General features: G+C 42.8%; 1 protein-coding gene across 1 annotated transcript in view; it reads left to right on the top strand.

Moving 5' to 3' along the window:
* The first annotated feature begins 10,853 nt into the window (after positions 1–10,853).
* The window catches only part of LOC146802430 (protocadherin-9-like), an 891,842-nt gene continuing 881,505 nt past the window's right edge, over positions 10,854–21,190 (top strand). Inside the window, exons 1-2 of the mRNA XM_085623755.1 lie at positions 10,854–10,931; positions 11,285–11,486. Coding sequence (XP_085479881.1) covers positions 10,854–10,931; positions 11,285–11,486 — 280 coding nt within the window. The remainder of the gene's footprint in view (positions 10,932–11,284; positions 11,487–21,190) is intronic.

The raw sequence follows: 21,190 nt of genomic DNA, 5'->3' as shown, positions 1-21,190 counted from the left end.
GGGTGTTGAAGTGTAAAGCTTTGTGGGTCATGCATGCAATTATTAGATGTATCCTAGCTTTATACAGGAGCCAATTTAGTGGCTTCAACTCAGGCGTGATGTGATGATAGCTTTTTGAGCCTGTAACATGTGACATGAACACGTTTAGCATGGCACCATCCATTTGACATGAACACGTTTGGCATGGCACCATCCATGTGACATACACATGTTTAGTATTGCTCCATCCATGTGACATACAGACGTTTAGCACAGCACCTTGTGACATACACATGTTTAAAATGGCACCATCCATGTGACATACATATGCTTGACATGGCACTATCCATGTGACATGCACACATTTAGCATGGCACCATCCATGTGATATGAACACACTTAGCATGGCACCATCCATGTGACATGAAAATGTTTAGCATGGCACCATCTTGTGATATACGCACATTTAGCATGGCAACATCCATGTGACAGACAGACAATTAGCACAGCACCATGTGACATACAGATATTTAACAATGTGAAATAAATACATTTAGCATGGCACCATCCATGTGACATACATATGTTTAGCATGGCACCATCCCTGTGGCATACACACGTTTAGCATGGCACCATCTATGCGGCATACATGCATTTAGCATGGCACCATCAATGCCACTCAACTCAACAAATGATGTTTGGGGATGTGTTTTCAAAGTTATTCTCGGATCCTCAAGAAACTGTCATCTCCCTAGAAAAAGAAAACATTTCATATCATATGACTTGCAGCAAAGTTGTAATATGGGTAATATTTAAAACTGACATCATTTCTAAAGATACTGCTCTTCGGTGCAATCGCGTTCACGTCCCATAGCATTTACTTTGATGTGGTAATACATTATGGCATTCAGCAGGGAATTCATAAGGAGAACATTGCATCTCTACACACACACAAATACACACACATGAATTATTAATGTATGTGTTGAGCATAGAATTTGCTAGGTACCATGGTAGGAAAATCCCCCTTTTGTGTCACCCAACAACACACTTTTTGATTATAAACAGTGATTGTAAGAGTTGCGAGTAATAAAACAAGTGAATATGGTATTAGCGAGGCAAATCTGGCAAATAATAGATTCAACTACTATTAAACTGTTATAAGAAATAACAATCAGCAGTATATTAGGGCATTTCTGAGGGGCTCCATGCCAAATGTTTCTAATTAGGCATGAACATTTCAGTAGCACTCATTACAACTCTTAAGTGAAAAGTATCTATGTAACTACAATGATGCCTCTAAGTAACAGAGCAATCTAGTTGCATGCATGGCACGTAAATCATACAATGTTCTTGCTAAACAGGCCATTGGCTTTGTTAATTTCATATACTTGTTAACCGAAATGTCTTATATTCATCAATCACTTTTCTCAGTAATTCGCATGTAACTGACCGAAAAGCTGTATACATTTAGAAATATGTGCTCTTATGTTAAAGGAAAAAACAAAAATTAAAAATGAACTAAATTCTATCTCCATTTAGAGTTGTTGGATAGGATGAAAAAAAAAAAACATTGGTGATGTATATCTGTGTAGTATGTCCCAGCTAATTATGATATCGGGCAGACTTGAGTCCGCCCAGCACCGCTTCGGTCCTGGGACTGACTGGCCTCTGGTCGCGGTCCCGACCGCCTAATCAGGATGCGACCAAACATTGTTAGGTAGCATTACTACATTTTCCTATGGGAGCATGCACTACAGCCGTAAACTGTTGGGAAATGGGAAGTGCAGTTCATCCCTGCACGCTGTGGCAGGCACTTTGAGGTGCCTGCCACGGGGTGCAGGGATCAACAGGGGGGCACCATAACCACGCACCCAAGAGGGCCCTGCTGGGGGCCCCCAAACACGGTTTCCAACATGGTTTCCATGTCAGACAGGCCGGCATGGAAATCATGCCAAAATCTGTGCATCATTATCCCAGGGCGGAAAGGCCCAACCTTTGAGATTACGTGCCATTTCCCACTGGCCGACAGGCTCCTTGAGCCAGTTGGAAGCCAGCCGGAATGACTAGCCAATTTAGCCAGCCTAACAAGAAGAAATATCTTGATTTCTCCTCGTTCTTTTCTCTTTCTATGTGTGCGGTGTTTTCCTCTTACTATGGGTGCTGAGAAATGCATCACCCATAGAAAAAAGAAAACGCTTCTATCAATAGATTTTGTTCATGAAGGTTTCCCTTCCCGCACAAAATAAATCATTTCTACAACACAGGCACCCTTGCACCATGGTGCAAGGGTTTCTACATTGGCGTTAGGCTGCCGAAATGGGGAAGGATAGGAACGCACCATATTAGATAGATATGGTGCATTCCTGCCCTTTCCCATTGTTGTGCTGCCCTGCACCACTCTTCTGGTAAATATTCCTCTTTGGGTCCAATTCACAATGGTATCGTACACTAGTAAGATTACAATTTTGAGTAAATATTCTATTTTTCAATATTCTAAAACTACGTACTTTTTATGTTTTGCTGATAAATTTGGCACCGTTTGGCAAATCTACACAAAGTTTTCCAAAGGAAAGTTCATCCACCACCGTTGTATGTCCAGCCAAGAGAGCTACAAACTTGCCCCAGGGAGACATTTGTGAACAAAGGATCAGGCATTGTCCTTGCAAATTAAGTAATCTGCACAGCTATGTTTAACGTAGACAGGCATACAGGATTTGTGAACTGGGCACAGTCTGATAAAAGGCCTTTCAAAAAGCTGTAACATGTTTTTGTCTATGGAGGACCTAATACATATAATCAGATAATGAATGAACATTTGTGAATCATGAACTGAACAGAAGCAGCACAGAGACTTTACAACAAGGGAGACGGACATTGTAAATATAATGTGGTGTGTATGCAATGCAACCTTATGGCAGTTTGGTCTTTAAAAAAAGGCTGTCATATACTGATTAATAATGTATGGTACCACATCTCAATTCTCTCTGAATAAAATAACACTTTGGAGCCACAACTGGTTTAGAAAGACATTATACGTCTATGAATGATTAAAGCATTTATATGTGGGGATGTTGCATATATTGATGTCTGTCTGGGACTTTCCTGAACTAGTATGATGTTACTGCAGTTGTGGAGGATATATTTACTTACAAAACAGCTAAATGAAATTGTATTTGTGGTAATAAATAAGAGATGACTGCTGTTGTTTAGATACAATGTAGAACTATCACAGCAACATTTACTTATATGTTGTCTTGCAAGCAAACTTTTGTAATCTCTAAAAGGAATGTTAGATAGTTGTATGAACATATTTAAATCAAGACCTTATGAATGAAATTGTTTCTGGTCAATTGACCAAGAAACAGGACATAATAAACTGTTCACATCAATGATACTTTATCAACTATCCTTACAAGAGACAATAATTGTACTTGATTCACAGACAATTAATTCCTCAAATGATAAAGGGGTAAAGACGGGTCCCAGACTTAACACTATGAAACATGAAGCTGAAAAATGGGGAAGGTGTAAAATATTTTGATTTGTAAACAAATAGTATGTCAGCCTATGTGGTGAAAAAGAAAAACTAACACTCTTGGTAGAACTCATACACTGCTGGTGGATTATGCTTTGTAGGCTTATCTATTCAGCAATCAGTAATCTGGTCTTTGAGTGCATAAGGGTACAGCAGCAACATAAAGGATTCATACATGGGAATCAATCATATGCCAGAAACATCCTGCTGAAGAAACAGGGGAAGAACTGTAGGTAGAGTCTCAATGACGAGTGGATGGAAGGAATTTCAGCCTGTCTCTTTCTGGAAGATCGGGAGTCAGGGTGACAAGAAGCAAGGGAAAGTACACGTGGTCAGAACAGGTTTACTGTAATTATTAAGGGGAACCTTTCTGTGATGGATTTGGATTGACTTTTTTTTAGTTTCACTCTTTTGATATAGGTACATTCTTTCTGAGGGGACACGGCCTCTCTTCCATTCCATGTAATATCCCAAGTGCCAGCAAATGATCTTCAGCATTAGAATTGTTTCTATCAGTTTCATACTGTGCTTGATAAAGCCAAGGGAATTACTTGCATCCCCACACTGCTATATAATGCAATATCTCCTCTTGCTCTTTACTGTGGTAGACATACTTCAAATTTCATTCACATATTTCATCTATCATTTATGGTCCAACTTAATCCTTTTATCAGGGCAGGGATGTGTTGCTCAATATCTCCCATAGTTCCCTTTCATCATTTTTGGTACAGTGGAGATGAAGATGTTCCATTCATCTAGAAGCAAATCATTACCATTAAATGCATCTATTTAGAGGAACTTTAGTTTGGGCTGCAATATAGTGCAACTTCTCCAGGAAGGTTGGAATCTTTTTTGGATTCCCCAGACTGTCTGGTTCTTACTACTCTATTCATGGTGGTCTGTGTAGATGCCAGATTGCTATTCAAAGAATAACATTAACACTTTTTACATACTCTTTCCAACTGTGCGTTGTTTTGCTCATAACTGTTAGAAATGGGATTCCTGCTTGGATGAGGTATACACCCAGGCCAGGCACGAACCACCACTCTAGCCAGTGTAAGGTAGGTGCACAATAAGGTAACTTGTGCTCACCCTCAGGTAGCTTGGCACAGAACAGACAGGATTCTCTACAAAGGCAATGTGTAAAGTATTTGTGCATTGCACACAGTAACACAATGGATACACCACAAAAAGACTCCACACATGTTTAGAGGAACAAAGAATATTAATCTGAGTAAATTAGGACTAAAACAACAAAGCTCCAATCATTAGTAGTTGAGATATGAATTTTAAAAAAGTAAACCAAAAACAATGCTTAGAAATCAATAGCACTAAAAGGTTACTTTAGGTCACGATAGACCAGGGTAAAGCCAAAGCTCAGGCCTACCGTGATGGAGTGCAGTTTGGATATAGTTCTAAACAAGTCCTGCTGAAGTTTTACCTTCTCAACCTGTGCCCCGTTCATGGGAGAGAAGGCTGCCAGTAGCAGATAGAGCAACACGAGCGATGATCCTGCGGGCACGAAGTGTCGGCCGGGCGTGGTGGTCAGCAGGTGGATATTCCTGCTCAGCGATGCTTACCACATGGAGACGACACTGTGGCAGCTTCCTGTGATCCTTCAAGTGAGCGATGCAGTCCCAGAGTGAAAGGGACCATTTGCCATTGTGAATGGCCCAATAGATTGATTTCAGGGGCCCAAAAACTACTTCCATGGTTCCAGAACTGCATAGGCACCTCTTGGGGGTCTGTAGCGAGTTGAAGACGGCCCCAGGAGCTGTAGATTATCAGTTGGAAGTCTTTTGTGCCCCTGAGACTTCAGAAGAACAGGAGGCAAGTCAGCAAACTCTTGGAGATCACTTGAAGAGAAGGCAGAGCGAAGCTCTCCTTCCAGCAGAGTCAGGGAGCAGCAGGCAGCACGGCAACAAGCAGAAAAACAATCCTTCCAGAAAAGCAGTCCAATTGGGTCCTTTAGGTTGCACAGTAGTCCTTCTGACAGAGGTTCAGTTCAGGATCCAGAAGTGTCTGATTTTAGGGGGTCAGATACGCAGTACATATACCCAAAAGTGCCTAAGATGTAGGGGATGCATTTAAAGGAACTGTCTGAAGTGTACTTGGATCCCTTTCAACCCAGTCCTTTCTGCCAGACTAACCCTGGGGCATAAATCAGTGCTTTGTATGAGGACTGGACACAGCCAATTCAGCTGTAAGTGTGTGAAATCCCTCCCCCTTCCTGCTGAGGAAGGCCATCATAATGCAGTTGAGTCCTCTGTCACACCAAGCCCTTCCTGTGTTTGTGGGTGTTTAGATGGAATGCACAAAGTGTAGCTTGTACCCAGCCCAGACGTGTATTGAAGACAGACTGTCAGGCACAAAGAACAGTAATTACTGAGGAATGTCCATTTTCTAAAAGTGGCATTTCTAAAACAGGAATATTAAATCCAACTTCACCAGTAAGGAGGATTTATCATTACCATTCCAAACATATCAAACTTGAAAAAGCTACTCCTGTCTGATCAGGAATTACAGTTCAAAAGTATATTAAGGAATTTCCAATACTGGCCTATGAAAGGGGTAGGCTCACAGTAGTGAAAAACGAAATAGGTTATTTGTCACTACCAGGACATGAAAAACATGAGAGTACATTTTCTACCTTTGACTTACATGGTGCCCTGCCCTTAGGGTTACTTAGGGCCTACCTTCGAGGTGACTTATATGTAATAAAAGGGGAGTTTAAGACCTGGGGCAAGCAGATTTAAATGCCAAGTCAATGTGGCAGGAAACTGCACCCACAGGCACTGCAGTGGGAGGCCTGAAACAGGTTTCAAAGACTATTTAGGTGAATGGCACAGTCAGTGCTGCAGCCCTTTAGTACCATTTAAAGTACAGACCTGGGTATACCACTTTACAAGGGACTACCCAGTACAACAAATGGGCCAATCAGGTATACACCAATGTCATCATGTTTTAGGGGAGAGGCACAGGCACTTTAGTACTGGATAGCAGTAGTAAAGTACTCAGAGTCCTAAGGACAACAAAAGAATGAGAAGAAATGGGAGGCAAAAGGCATAAATTCCTGGGAGGACCACCCTAAGGAGGACAGGTCTAACAATAACTGATATCACATGCAGCAAATTGACCTTTTCTGCAGGTTCACTCCAGATTTTTTGCCTTTTTGGGGGTACTATTATTGCTAGTATTTGGGCTCTGTGTATTTTGACACTACAACTCAGTTCCACTGTGCATGTGTCCAGGCCCTAAAATGGTATTGCTAAAAATTGTTTTACCCATTTATTCTGTTTGCCTTTCCTGTAAGGTCATATGGAACGGAGGAGAAAATACACTAATGATATGGGAGTTAAATGTCATGGCTGGACTTCAGGATGCATTCGCACCACTCACAAATAGTTAAAAAATAAATGGCTCCTATGAGAACCACAGTACGCTAGTATAGCTGCAGTTTAAAGACTCCACAATAGCACATGGCAAGGCAAGACTATTTTTCTATTTTAATAAGTCACCCCTAAATTGTACCTTGCATATCCACAAGGAGCCTAATGTATTATAAATGGTACATTACATAAAAAGTGTTATCTTGCAGTGACTGGAAGCCTGAATGTAATTTCACTGTGTCGGCCCCAGCTACAGCTCAAACACCCTTTTCGGGATATGCCTATGGCTTATGCTGTAGCTACAAGAAGTTGAGCATAGATTCTCTCAGAATTGTGTTTGACCTAATCAAATGACTTTTATTAAGTTGGTGGTGGCCACCCCCTCCCAAATTGATAACCCAATTTCTGACTTTACTGGTATTCAATTTACCAACACTTGGACTGATACAAAGCTAGGTCGCTATCCTGGTATTCGTACTTGTCTCCTTTGCATAACAAGATATGACAGATACAAATGTTCAATTTGCTGAGCCATCCTACCAGCTTTTACACCTGCAGGTGGCATTAGCTTATTTTTCCCCATAAGCTGGGTGTTCAGTGTCTGGTGTGCTAGACAGGAGTTTTTTGGATTATTGGAGGACACTAATCCTTTCTGCAAGAGCCTGTTTTACTGTTCACCAATTCCTTAAAAATGTTCTTGATATCTGCTTTTTGCTGACGAACACAGGGGTGTAACACAGGCCCCCACATCCCCCGCTGTGCGGGGGGGGCCCAAGCTCCAGGGGCCCCCTCCACACAGTACTCCGTACTGAGAGCTCCTGATTGAGCTCGGAGGGGGCCCCTCCACTTACCTTGCAGGGGGGCCCTCTCAAGTTTCGTTACGCCACTGGACAAACAGTGCTCAACATCTCTTTTGTGTTAAAGTCCCCAATCTTCATTATTCTCACCACCTTTTTTCCTCTGATAATAATCAGTATTATTATTGTTATTATTATTATTATTATTATAATTACTATTAGTAGTAGTAGAAGTATATGTAGTTGCAGTAGTAGTAATGATAGTAGCAATAGGAGTAGTAGTAGCAGTGATAGCAGAGTTACAGTAGCAGTCATATTTCTGATACCATACAAGAACCATACATATAAATGATCATCACACTATCACCAAAACAAACAGGTCTATTCGCCACACATATAAAAGGTTATGACCCACACTGTACAAGAAATATAATCTACTGTTTGCTGCATTACATACTGTGCCACTCTGTGTAGAACACAGAAGGTATCTAAGACGCCCACACAGAGCAATCAGGAGTACCATATCACAGAAACAGTACCCCAACATGTTGGCAGGACAGACCTTTTTCGGTGTGACCCTGCAATGCTCTATTGTATGTGAACCCTCAACAGATTCTGGGTCTTACCAGCTACTCAATCACGCTGTGCAGAGTTAACCACCATTGAGGTGTGGTCCTGAGCCTGTTTTACATCTTCCACCACACCTACCCTTGTTAGACTCACTCACAGGGCCTGATTAGAATGTCGGTCCACCGACAGGCCGTCAGTGGCAGGCCGAGCGCCAACATCCCTTCGGACCGACTGCCGCATTATGATGCTGGCGGTCGGACCCTAATCTGTTGGAAGCAAGATTGCCAACTCCTCCAGGATTATAGATCCCGATGGGCGGCGGTTGGAGCAGCGTCCTGCAATGGTGGTGGTGCAGAGGCAGGCACGCCATTGTGATTCCAATATCCCTTTCTGACAGCCTTTTCATGGCAGGAACACTGGTATAAAAAATTGTTGTTCTAAAAGGGAAATGGAGGGCCCCAAACATGGCCCACACCCATCTTAGGCCACTGAAAAGTATCCCTCACCTCTGTGCACCATGTGCCATGCACAACATGGTGCATGGCACATGGTGCACAGATGTGCAGAAGGTGTTGTAGGGAGTCTGCATGTGCTGCTGCCCTTTACCCAAGCCACAGCATGCCCCGGGAGAGTTTGCAACTGCCAGCCTGGCAATCACATCGTAATACGGTGGTCAGAATGCCCACATGCTTGTCGGTGGTCTCCTGACAGCCTCAATAGTGGTCAGCAGTCCGACCGCCTTGTAGCAGAATGATGCCCATAGTACGCAATCCACGGTTCTCTGGTGCAGAAGTAGTCTGCACCCACAATACATGGTGCCTGGCTCTGTGCCAGAGACATTGTACATGATTTAGAATAGGGGTACGAGATGGCTCTCAGCATATTGATGGGGTCCATTATGCACAACCATTATGAATACATTTGGTTCCTGTGTATGTTCCGTAAGAAATTGTGGAAGGGCAAAAGATATTCACATGTGCCTATATGGTAAGGTGAAACAAGCATTGGCATAGCCAATAGGTCTCGCCTTTGGGACCTTATAAGTATTTAGCCATGCAACAGTTGCATAACTAAATACTTATAAGGTCCCAAAAGCGAGACCTATTGGCTATGCCAAGCGACCCTGCGGCCGCGAAAGTGATCGCGATCAAACATCAAAGCGGCCCTGCGGCCGCAAATGTGAAAGTATTCGCGGTAAAGCATGGCGTGCGCTCCCGCGCACATGCACTGTAGCTCTAGGCTTGCCTGGTAGCACTCTTTGGAGCCCTCTCAATAAGTCTCTCCAGACCAGCGCATGCGCTAGGTCAGGCGAGACCTAAAAAGGAACACAAATGTGCTGGAACTGCACGCCTGCATTCAGGGTTATAGAATGGTCTCATGCCACAACCCCTTTGTTTCAATGTTATATTGCACCAAGATCTCTAAACTGTCAGTCATATCAGCAGTTTAGGGGTTAACTTTTCAGTTGCTCTCCCATGCTCCTTTATGCACTGGAACAGCAACGCACGAGGAGTGCGTGAAAGAGAAGGATATTGTTGTGATTCAATGGCAAAACACAACAAAGCCAAGCACGCAGAAATGAAAAAACGAACAACTTATCGGAACGACACCGCCGTTTATTGATAGGAAAGCACCGCCCATGCCTAATCGCTCTGCTGAGCATTAAAAAATGCACAGCACGTAAATATGTACAAACATGCGGAATGTGTCAGCAAAACAACATTACAATATGTGCTTTTAGAATGTGAAAATATGCAAAAATTATATGTCTTTGGGTCGTGGAAAAAAAATCTCTGTGGAAGATATACCGCTGCTTTTCACGCCTGCCTGCACAGGAATCTGCTGGGATTTTCCAATTCATGAATCACTCATATAAGCATAGTAAGCAATAAACCCCTGGAAAATATAAATACAAAATGCATGCCTTTCGGCCAATAACGATAGGACTAATTAATTCAACAGATCGCCAATTGCAGAAGTAGTGACAAAGGCGGTTATTAGCTGGAGGGAAATGGTGCAGTCTGTTGCTTGGAATCGCTAAATCTATTTTTAAGCACAGGCCTGGCCCACGATTTACGCGCGCGGGCTACTCTCTTTCAATAGATCTTATGCTGTCAAATGTTAATACGATGTTTGTATTATTCAAGAGGCTGTGGTAGGGAAATGCTACGAACTGAGGCCATCAATTGGAAAATAGTGCCTTTAGGCCATTACAAGTGCGAGTCTGCTGGTGGGGCCACTGCTTAGAACTTGTAAGATATTTTTTCAGCTCCTGTGCAGCCCAATCAAAGCCGCGTGTGTAAAGTAATGATGTAAATCTAAAGTTCCTTGTAGAGTAACTAGATGCAAATGTGTGGTTCGACAAGCATGCATGCGGCTGTTTTCCTATGTATTTTGTATGTCTAAAATTTAAATGCAATTTTGGTTTGCATGGACTCAGATGTGCATTTATTTTTTTTATTGGTTATATTTTTTTTTATATTAAGTGCCTGCTATTTGCTTGGTTCAACTGTGCAAATTCACTGCTGGCTTTCTTGTCAAGCCTTTGATAGTTCCCACAGTTCAGTATAATGCCCGGCCATGCCTTCACCCGTTAAGTATGTGTGGAAGGAAAAATATAACCTGATGCACCCAGTCATGGAAGGCTACACGCTGCCCGTGGGCCTATGCGCATTGTTAATATCAACTACTGCCTTGAAATCCCCAGAGGGGCGTTGTTTTCAAAAGTGCAGTGGGTGCAGTGGCACCGAAGCCCAGGGCTGAAATGGGCTCACAGCTCCCAAATTATGACCGTTTTTTTCTACCAAAAAAAAAAGAAACGGGGGACCATGTCCTACTTACATTAGGGTCTCTGACACCCTTATTATCCACTAACAGCCCCCCTTAGCAGATATCCATCCATTTCCCTGGGTTGCTCTAATGATAACTGACCTTGCCAGAACCTATAATTAAAAGTAGTGAAAACCTAACGGAAGAGCATTAACAAGCGTATCCTGTGCTCTTCTTTGTAGTCCCAGCGCCGTGTCACTTTCCACCTCCCCGATGGCTCCCAGGAAAGCTGCAGTGATAGTGGTCTCGGCGACCACGAGCCTGCGGGCGATGGAACCCTGATCTCACACCCTCTCCCTCTGGTTCCGCCGCAGGACGAATTCTACGACCAGGCCTCCCCGGACAAGCGGACCGAAGCGGACGGCAACTCGGACCCCAACTCTGGTAAGTGAGCTTCCGCGTACTGTACAGTATATACCGCAAAAGTAGTTCCAAACATCAGCAGTGTGATTTAATGTCATTGCATGTCGAATTTGTATTGCTTTGATACCTGTTTACTGCGGCTGGTGTACCACAACACAAGGAGTGTGATGTGGCATGTATACATGTGATAGCATAGGTGCTGCCTAATAAGAAAGCATTGGATAAGTTATGGCGAAGGTCATCTTAAGGTCAGATACACAGAACAGTACTTGGCATGAATAGTCAAAATGAAATGACTGGCCACTTCTGTGATTAAGAAACTCTCAAATCAAAGATATATTATGCAGAGTTCAAGGGTCACCGAATAAATTGGAAGAGAATGAGAGCATAAAACATTGGCATTGTAAAGAGTAAAAAATAAAATCCAGTAGAAAGTACTTTGTGGTATTTTACTGCCAACTGAACATTATAAGCACATAGCTACACACAAAGGAGTTCCGTGACCGTGAAAAGTGTCAGTTGGATGTATGTTCTATCCTAGAAAAAGCGCCCCGCCATTGTTGCCATCCCAGTATGTTTTTGGTACAGTTCAGTTACAGCGGTTAGGGAGCCGGAAAGCATTCCTTCACATACATCACACTCAGTAGCGGTCCGTGGAGGGGGTTCGGTGGGGCAGTGAGGCGGAGCGGGGGAGGGGCAGGGTGGGGAAATGTAAACACCGGAATATGGATGAACGGAGGTAAGTACACATTTATATAAATAAAACAAATTTTGTTGCGCACTGAATGCGATGCAGCGCGCGCACCGAAATTCGTTTTATTTATTTAAATGTGTACTTACCTCTGTTCATCCATATTCCGGTGTTGCGCGCGCTGAATGCGATGCAGCGTGCGCAACGAAATTCATTTTATTTATTTAAATGTGTACTTACCTCCGTTCATCCATATTGCGGTGTTTACATTTCCCCACCCTGCCCCTCCCTCGCCCTGCCTCACTGCCCCACCGAACTCCCTCCAGGGACCGCTACTGATCACCCTGATTCTGGGCCTGCCTTTAGGCCTTCTGTTTTCAGGGTGCTTGGGAATCTGGAATGAGCAGAGGTTTTCTCCATCTAATCATTAATGGATGGAGCTCTTTCACCATAGTGGGCTGTGCCTCGTCTCCACCGCCCTTTCAGCAGCCCGGTGTCAGTAAAGCAGAACGCATGGCACACTGGCTAGCTTGAGTGGGGCATGGTCAGTGCCAATTCAATTCAACTGGCATGTCAGTAGCTTTCTCTGCCAGTTGCTGAGGCAGTGGGAGTCGGATGGGCTTACATTCCCAGCATGGCTGTTTCGTGGAGCAGGGGGTTTATCAGGGTCTCCTCGTCCAGGGACTGAAGTGCAGCAGTGCCACTATGTGCCTGCAATTACGTAAAATAGACAAAGAATGACATTATTGGTAGTCACTCATTTCTTTATAATGTCGCCGATTACAAAGAAAACACGTCAGAAGTCGACTTTTTAAGGTTATTACGATCAGGTTCTGACGTCGCAGTGCCTGCTGCCAGAGCGAGCAGCTGAGGAGAAAGGCAGGTCAGGTCACAAGGCATAGTTAGAGCAGCTGCTTAAAGGAGGAAAACTGAAGGTTGCTTTTCTTTCTTCTGCTCTATTTTAATAGTTTACAATAACAAGCAGAGAGAATGTGTTTTTTTTGTACTACTTAGATACAGAAAAATTAGTATCTTTCTGCATGTTCCTACACGTTCTGAGGTACCGCAGCTTTTAAAAAAAAAAAAACTGATTTTTATTGAACTGTTTCTAATACCTGTTTGCAACCAATATCTTACAAGTTTTTGATCTGTTTTGCACTAGAGGTTTTACTTTTTTCCCCTTCATATTTGCAAATATGTTTGTTCTTTCATATGAAAGTGCTACGCACCAAGATTTTAAGAGGTTTGTGGGAAAGGTGGTGGTGTGGCTGTATATTATATGGGACAAAGGACCCCTGTTGTATACAACAAGGTTATTGCAAGTCACCTCGGAGTTCCACAATCTTACAAAGCAGCGGTCTTCCACCTGGGGGGTAGCCTCCCTAGGGGTCCTCAAGTGGTCTTAGGGGGGAGCCAGGCTCAGGCCAAAAGAAGCCGTTCTTTGTTTTAAGCGGGGGAGGGGGGGAGAAATGAGTGTCAGTAAGCCGCTCTGTAATGGGCCATTACTAACCTATTTTTTAATTTATATCCTAGCTGGGAGTATTGTGTCAAAAGGGAAGGGACTCCAAATATTCTTTAAAACACCCAACCCCATTTATAATAATCACACTGTGGATACATTTACATGTTAGTAAGGCCTGCCTCAGCAGAATAGTATGTTTGCCAATCATGTATTTGGTTGAATTTTTTTAATGATAACATAATTTGACTGTAAATTTAAATATGTTTTGTGTTTAAATAAATCGAGACATATTTAAAAATTGCCAATTTAATAAAAAATAATTAAAAAAAATTCTGATGGGGCCCTGATGATTTTTTTTTTCACAGGGGGGCATGGCATTAAAAGTTTGAAGACCACTGTGACAAAGGAACTCGTCCACGTTCCTCTATTTGGTTCTAGAACTTCTTAGTGACTTGCAATAGCCTTATAATGTAGGCAGAAGGTGCTTTGTCCCTTATATTACAGCCACAATCTGCAGTGAGAGAGAGAGTCTGTAATAATATATTAAAAGAGTATTATTCGGAGTGAGATGAGAGCCTCCCACTTACTTTAATCGGAATGGTTCTCTGATAATGCACATCCATAAGCGAAAGATGGTGTTCTGTTTCTTTCCTTACTTTTCCCTAGGTTGTCCTACATCTTCTTATCACACAAGTCTTCAAATTATGCAGTGTCTCTGTCCAATTGGTTTATGTGTGTTTTTTCATGACCTGCGGATATTTTTAATTTCCGCAGACAGGCAAACACATGAATGTGTTCCTTTCACGGAGCTGTGAACAGAGGGCAGATGCTTTGACATTTCATGTGCCGCACAGTATGTTATGTGTATGTCACATTTTTTGACATTTGTAATTGATGTAATGGCGCCAATTTAAGCCTTTGGGAATATAACATTCAGAATAAGTGTGCTGAATGTGAAACAGATTATCAAGCTCCAAAGATTTCTCGGGTCTTAGATTGTTAGAACACTTGTCATTACCTCATTACTTAAACACGGCTTAACATAGTTTGATTATATATATATATATATATATATATTACCTACTGGCGGTCGCCAGTAGGTAGTTATAGTTAGGACCACGTTTCCATAGGAAATCCACAACATTCTATTTTGAATAACTTTGGCGCCGGTTGACGAATCCTCGCGAATTTTTCAAAATAGGTGGGGCGCTACGCTCCGCTCCTACCCTGAAAGTCTCGGGGGGATTCGTCAAGCGGGGGCTGAGATAAAAGGGGGGTCCCAAAACGCGTTTTTCCCATGCATTTTTCCATAGGACCTTTAGACACAGCTACAGCCCGAACGGCTGAACAGAATTACTTGAAATTTGGCAGAGAGGTAGTCCTCAGGTCAAGGAAGTGCCTTTTGTAGGTTTGGTGTAAATCTGTTTAGCAGATTCTGAGAAAATAGCCTTTAAATCAATATATATATCTGAGCCAGCTTACGGTGCGCTTACGGTGCGCTTACCGTACGCGTACGGTGGCGTGCGCGAGCGCGATTCTGATAGGCCCTTAGATCTTAGTAAACATTCGAATCGGTCGAAACCAGGAAGCGGCGGCCGCCATTTTCTCTCTCGCACTCTGACAGGGGGTTGAAAAACCAAGTGCAAAAACATGTAAAGGGGCTGTTTACACAGCTCCCAAGCACCTAGCCATGTCGAGGGAGTCCCCAACGACCCCCCAAGTGAAGAAAGGCAATTTTAATTTTTTCGAAAATTTCGCCGATTACGCTTACCGTACGCGTACGGTAAGAAATAATAATAATAAAAAAAAAATATCCACATTCTCCCCACCCCGTATGCAAAAGGTGCCCGAAGGGCACCTTTTGTGCATGGCTTATGAGAGCTTAATCAAAACATATATTTTACCTGTCACAACGATGCTCATCATATGTCCTCCATGTGCGCACGGTGCGCGAAGCGCATCGTGCGTTCATGGCCCATCTAGCGTAACGTGGGCACGCGGTGCGCGAAGCGCAACGCGTGCTCACTGTGCGCGCACGGTGCGCGAAGCGCACGGTGCGCGCACGGAACGAACTGCGTTAAGTGGGCGCGCACGCCACAAATGGCGTAAAGTAACTTAGCATTTAAAAAAACGTACAAATTCACTGAAAAAAACATAGGTTTCACACACGTTATAGTTAGGAATTAGCATTTAAAAAACCTTGCAAATTCACTGAAAAAACCATAGGTTTCACACATGTTATAGTTAGCTGGACATTTTACTGATAAAAAACCAATGAAATTCCCCCGTTATAGTTACTGTAGGCAACTATAACTCACGCGACCGTAATCCTCTGCTGATGACATATGTGTCTTTATGAAAAAAAAATATTTGTAATATATGTATAGCTAAAATTTAATGGAAGAAGACATGGGCAAATAAGTGTCTAAATACAGTATTAGCATCAGCAGAGGATTACGGTCGCGTGAGTTATAGTTGCCTACAGTAACTATAACGGGGAATTTCATTGGTTTTTTATCAGTAAAATGTCCAGCTAACTATAACATGTGTGAAACCTATGGTTTTTTCAGTGAATATATATATATATATATATATATATATATATATATTACCTACTGGCGGTCGCCAGTAGGTAGATATAGTTAGGACCCTGTTTCCATAGGAAATCCGCAACATTCTATTTGGAATAACTTTGGCGCCGGTCGACGAATCCTCGCGAAATTTTCAAAATAGGTGGGGCGCTACGCTCCGCTCCTACCCTGAAAGTCTCGGGGGGATTCGTCAAGCAGGGGCCGAGAAAAAAGGGGGGTCCCAAAACACGTTTTCCCCATGCATTTTTCCATAGGACCTTTAGACACAGCTACAGCCCGAACGGCTGAACAGAATTACTTGAAATTTGGCAGAGAGGTAGCCATAAGGTCAAGGAAGTGCCTTTTGCAGGTCTGGTGTAAATCTGTTCAGTATTTCCTGAGAAAATAGCATTTAAAAGCATATATATATGTGGGCGGAGCCTAACCACACATCTCATCCTGAGATCTGATTGGCTGTCAGCACTTCATCCAAGAAGTGTTGGCAGCCATCTTGGGACCAATATACATGATAGCACCTCACTAAAAAGCATTGCAGTTAATAGAAGGTTTTAAGACTTTAGTTACATTATAAATCATTTGTTGATGGTACCATACTCATTTTAGGAATTGTGGTATGTTCTAAGGTGATTTCACCATGTGAAAAAGCCTTCTGCTGGGATATCATGATTGAGAGAAAAATATTTTCTCATGCTTTTACCACAGAGGTTTGGAAGGTGATCTATAGGCTAAACTGAGAGCTTATTTTCTGTAAATTCACATTATCTTTCTCAGTCATGTGAGAATGAAGTCTGACATTCTCAGTAAAACATGTACATCCAACAAGGGCAGAGACTGTCAGTTGATTCCTTTGTGTTCTACTGCAGCTTCCCAGAGTGTTCCAAAGAACTACTAGAGCGCTAACAGTCCTTCTTATGATAAACGTATGGCACACCTTAAGCCATCTTGCTTGGATTAAAGTGGTAACTCTTAAAACATTTAATTTAAAAAGGAACAAAATGAGGGGGTTCATTTTTCCATAAAAAGTATGATTAGTGTTGCAGAAAGAAAAATTAGGGCACATTTTGAGTGACTTCTCAAATCCTCTTCTATTTCATTAAAAAATTCTGACATGCAGACTGAAACATGCACTTTCAATACCAGCAGCAGTTTTCCCTGGTGAGCAGTAGCTTTACTACAGTGATCTAATGAGCAAAAAGAGTGCTAACATTCTGAATTTATGGCAAATGTGTGACACATCTGAATGCCTTCTTGATGGAATCAAAGTAAAAAACTGAAAGTATTTCCTACTGAGGAGACTGCAGTAAATGAGGAAATTAGGAAACTTCATAACAAATAAGTCTCCCAAGATGGCCACCAGAGACAAAAGAGCCCAAATGTAGCCCAAATATCACCCAGATGTAGCCCAAGTATAGCCCAATGACAGAATGTCCCAGAATGTTCTTAAAAACAACTAGAGCGCTTACTGTCTTCATTATGACAAAAGTAAGGCACACCTGAAGCCATCTTGATTGGAATAAACTGGTAACACTTAAAACATTTAATTTAAAAAGGAACACAATGAGGAGGTTCATTTTGCCATATAAATTATGATTAATGCTGAAGAAAGAAAATGAGGGCACATTTTGAGTGACTTCTCAAATCCTCTTCTATTTCATTAAAAAATTCTGACATGCAGACTGAAACATGCACTTTTAATACCAGGAGCAGACTTCCATGGTGCAGTAGTTTTACTACAGTGATCTAATGAGCAACTAGAGTGCTAACATTCAGAATTTATGGCAAATGTGTGACATATCTGAATACCTTCATGATGGAATCAAAGTAAAAAACTGAAAGCATTTCCTACTGAGGAGACTGCAGTACATGAGGAAATTAGGAAACTTCATAACAAATAAATCTCCCAAGATGGCCACCGGAGACAAAAGAGCCCAAATGTAGCCCAAAATCACCCAGATGTAGCCCAAATATAGCCCAATGACAGAAGTGTGCAAAACACTTATTATTTTGTGTTTTTGCAGTGTTATATAGTGCAGACTTGTCAGGTATTGGAGTGCTTTACATGAGCATTGGTTACATCACACAAGAACAAATTCATTTTGGTTGTAGACATGGGGAGACTAAGTGATTTGACCAGAATCACAGAATGTCGAGCTGAAGCAGAAACTTCAACCTGGTTCCCCAGTTGCAAAGTCTGCAGTTCTGGAAGTAACACCACATCCTCTCCCCTAAGTGCAAGATTTAATCAAGTGGTCAACTGGATAAAAAAACATAAAGATAACAAATAATTTAAAAGTGCTTTGTCGCTATTTGAAAACTCAGAAAATATGTCCTTATTTTAGTCTTTTAGAGCACTAACCATAATTTTGATGCCAATAAGACCCTCTCATATATGTAATTTCTAAAGGAAATGCTCTAGGTATTACAGTTTTGATTACATCAAGATGATGTCAGGCGTTCCACACTTTTGTAATAAATATAGAATGTTAGCAATCTAGTTGTTCATTAGGATACTGTTGAGAGGCAGAGGCCAGGGGCACGGACTCTGAAAATTGAAGGCAGGTAGGAGGGTGCAAAGGCAACAATTTAACCACACTGAGCAGGCAGGAAGGGCCATGGAAGCACAACAGACTATGGAGGGCAGTGGAAAGGGGGGCAGGGGCAACAAACCAACAATACAGGACTTGCAAGAGAGGCTGTTGGAGGGAAGATCTATTACGGGTCAAGGAAGCTAGGGGCGGTCCCCAGATCCCCGGGAGCCACCACAGAACTGAGCAGGAGAGTGAGTCAGGGACAAAAGGGGCACCTTAATTTGAGCCGGGGTGCCTAGGAACGCTTGCTCCAAAAATGAAGAAAACAGACATATGAGACATGGAATTGGAGGCAGAATACAATGGCAGTTTAATGAAAAGATGCAACTTCAAAGAAACCGCAGAATAGAGACATAAAGTACAAAATACAGAATCCAGATAATCATACAGCTGTCATAATATTCTCTGTATCTCAATTAATGTACTGACAGAGAGAGAGAGAAAACACATCTATAAATGCATCATGAGAAACAAGTTACACCAAGGAAAATGTTACCTAGGAACACTCACGTTTACTCTTAGAGCAAGCATTCCTGCAATTACAATACAAAATCTTTTAAATGCAAAAGTACAGAGAACAATGGTTAAACATAACATGACATTTCATATAGGTAAAATAGAATAAGATACTTCAAGCAAAGCAGAGCAAGACATTTTAAGCAAAGGAAGACAAGAGCTCCCAGCTCTTGGGGAAAACCTGCACTGCCTGTTAACCTACATACAGACGGCGAGGTAGTCCGTCGATATCTGTGGGTGCTCCCTTTTTATATCATTTTGTGGGCTCCTTTGCACGCTACATCTACCTACGTATGCTACCCAAAAGCTTCGTCTGCGGATTTTACCAGACATTTCGTCATTTACCCACTTAATGCTGACAATGGACTGGGTGAAAAGGTCAGTCTCTCAGGCCAATCGCTTATCGTAAGTTCCATAGAGCAAGCAGAAAATAATGGGTATTGTACGGGAATTCAATATATTCATGTATAAAATCTCCTCAGTTCTCCTAACTTGACGCTCTGCGGTTGCCACTTCCTTAAAAGCGGGAAACCTGCCCAGGAAGCAAGTACCAGTCCAGGATGCAGCCTACTGTATGTCGACAGCTTCAGGGGGATGTTGAACTTTGATACCGAGCACGGAGCACTCGGGTAGGGTGGGGGCTACTAGTTTGGATCAGAAGGCCTCGCAGACCTGCCTTCAGACTGCTATAAACTAAAATTGCAGAGCTATGGTCAATTTAACAAAGAGGCCTACATATTGAACAGAAGGGCCTACACAGGGATTTTATGCTGGCTGAGTGGTAAGGATGTCTCAGGATAATTATATAGCAACACAGGACCCGCTGGTCAATTTAATACGGCCTACAAATGCAGCTGGCAGGGCAAGGACAAGGGTCTCATACTTCAGGTGTGGACAGAACGGGCCAGGGGCAATGTAATAGACCATTGTGGGCAGAAGGAAGAGGCAATAGTAGTACAACCATACATGCCAACAGACCCGATTCAGCCAGGAAACGTCCAATGTTTTTAAGCTCAAATGGGCTTTATTTGATCTGTCTCCTGTCTACAATATCCTCTTTTTCAATGTAACTCAAAGGGGAAAATCAATACCCCAGTTTTTTTTCAAAATCTCCCTCTTACCAAGTTCAAAATGTTCGCAAGTATGGTACATTGGATCATGGAAGGAAATGGGATAGGGACATGGACTTGGATAACAGAGGACAGGAGGGACATGGAGAGGTGCACCAAACTGACCCTGAAGGGCAGGCATCAGGGTTTGCAGCAGCACAATACACCACACAGGGCATGCAGGACGGGAGTGCAGCACAACAATCCATAGAAAGCAAGAGGGAGGGGACAGGACCATGCACATGGACAACAGAGAACAGAGGGGCAAGAGGCAATGGTAGCTAGCTGACCATAATGGACAGACAGGAGAGAAAGCTGCAGTATAACAGACCATAAAGGGCAGGAGGGACGGATCAGGGGCATTACAATGGAACAGACAAGCCAGGAGGGAGGGAGTAGGGCTGGGGGCAAGGGGGCAGGGCAGGAGCAGCAAGATAGCCATGGAGGTCAGGCAGGATGGGCACTAGAAGCAAGACACACCATGAAGAGCAACAGTGAGACTGTGATGGCATACACACAGACCATGGAGGGAAGGTGGGAGGGGGTCAGGGGCAGCTAACTGACCACACAGGGAAGGTGGGAGGGGCCATGGCAGCACAGAAGACCATGCATGGCAAGTGGGAGGGTTAGTGGCAGCACAATGGCTATGATGGGCAAGAAGGAGGGTGGAGGGGCATGCACAAAGGACGATGGAGGATAGAAGGAAGGGTCAGGACCTGTGCACAGACAAGAAAGTTCAGGGGAAGGGACCTCACAACAGACCACACT

Source organism: Triturus cristatus, chromosome 8 (genome assembly GCF_964204655.1).
Source record: "Triturus cristatus chromosome 8, aTriCri1.1, whole genome shotgun sequence".
Classification (NCBI taxonomy): Eukaryota; Metazoa; Chordata; class Amphibia; order Caudata; family Salamandridae; genus Triturus; species Triturus cristatus.
Note: the sequence above shows the minus strand (reverse complement) of the source record. Positions and strands in the feature narration are given on the sequence as shown.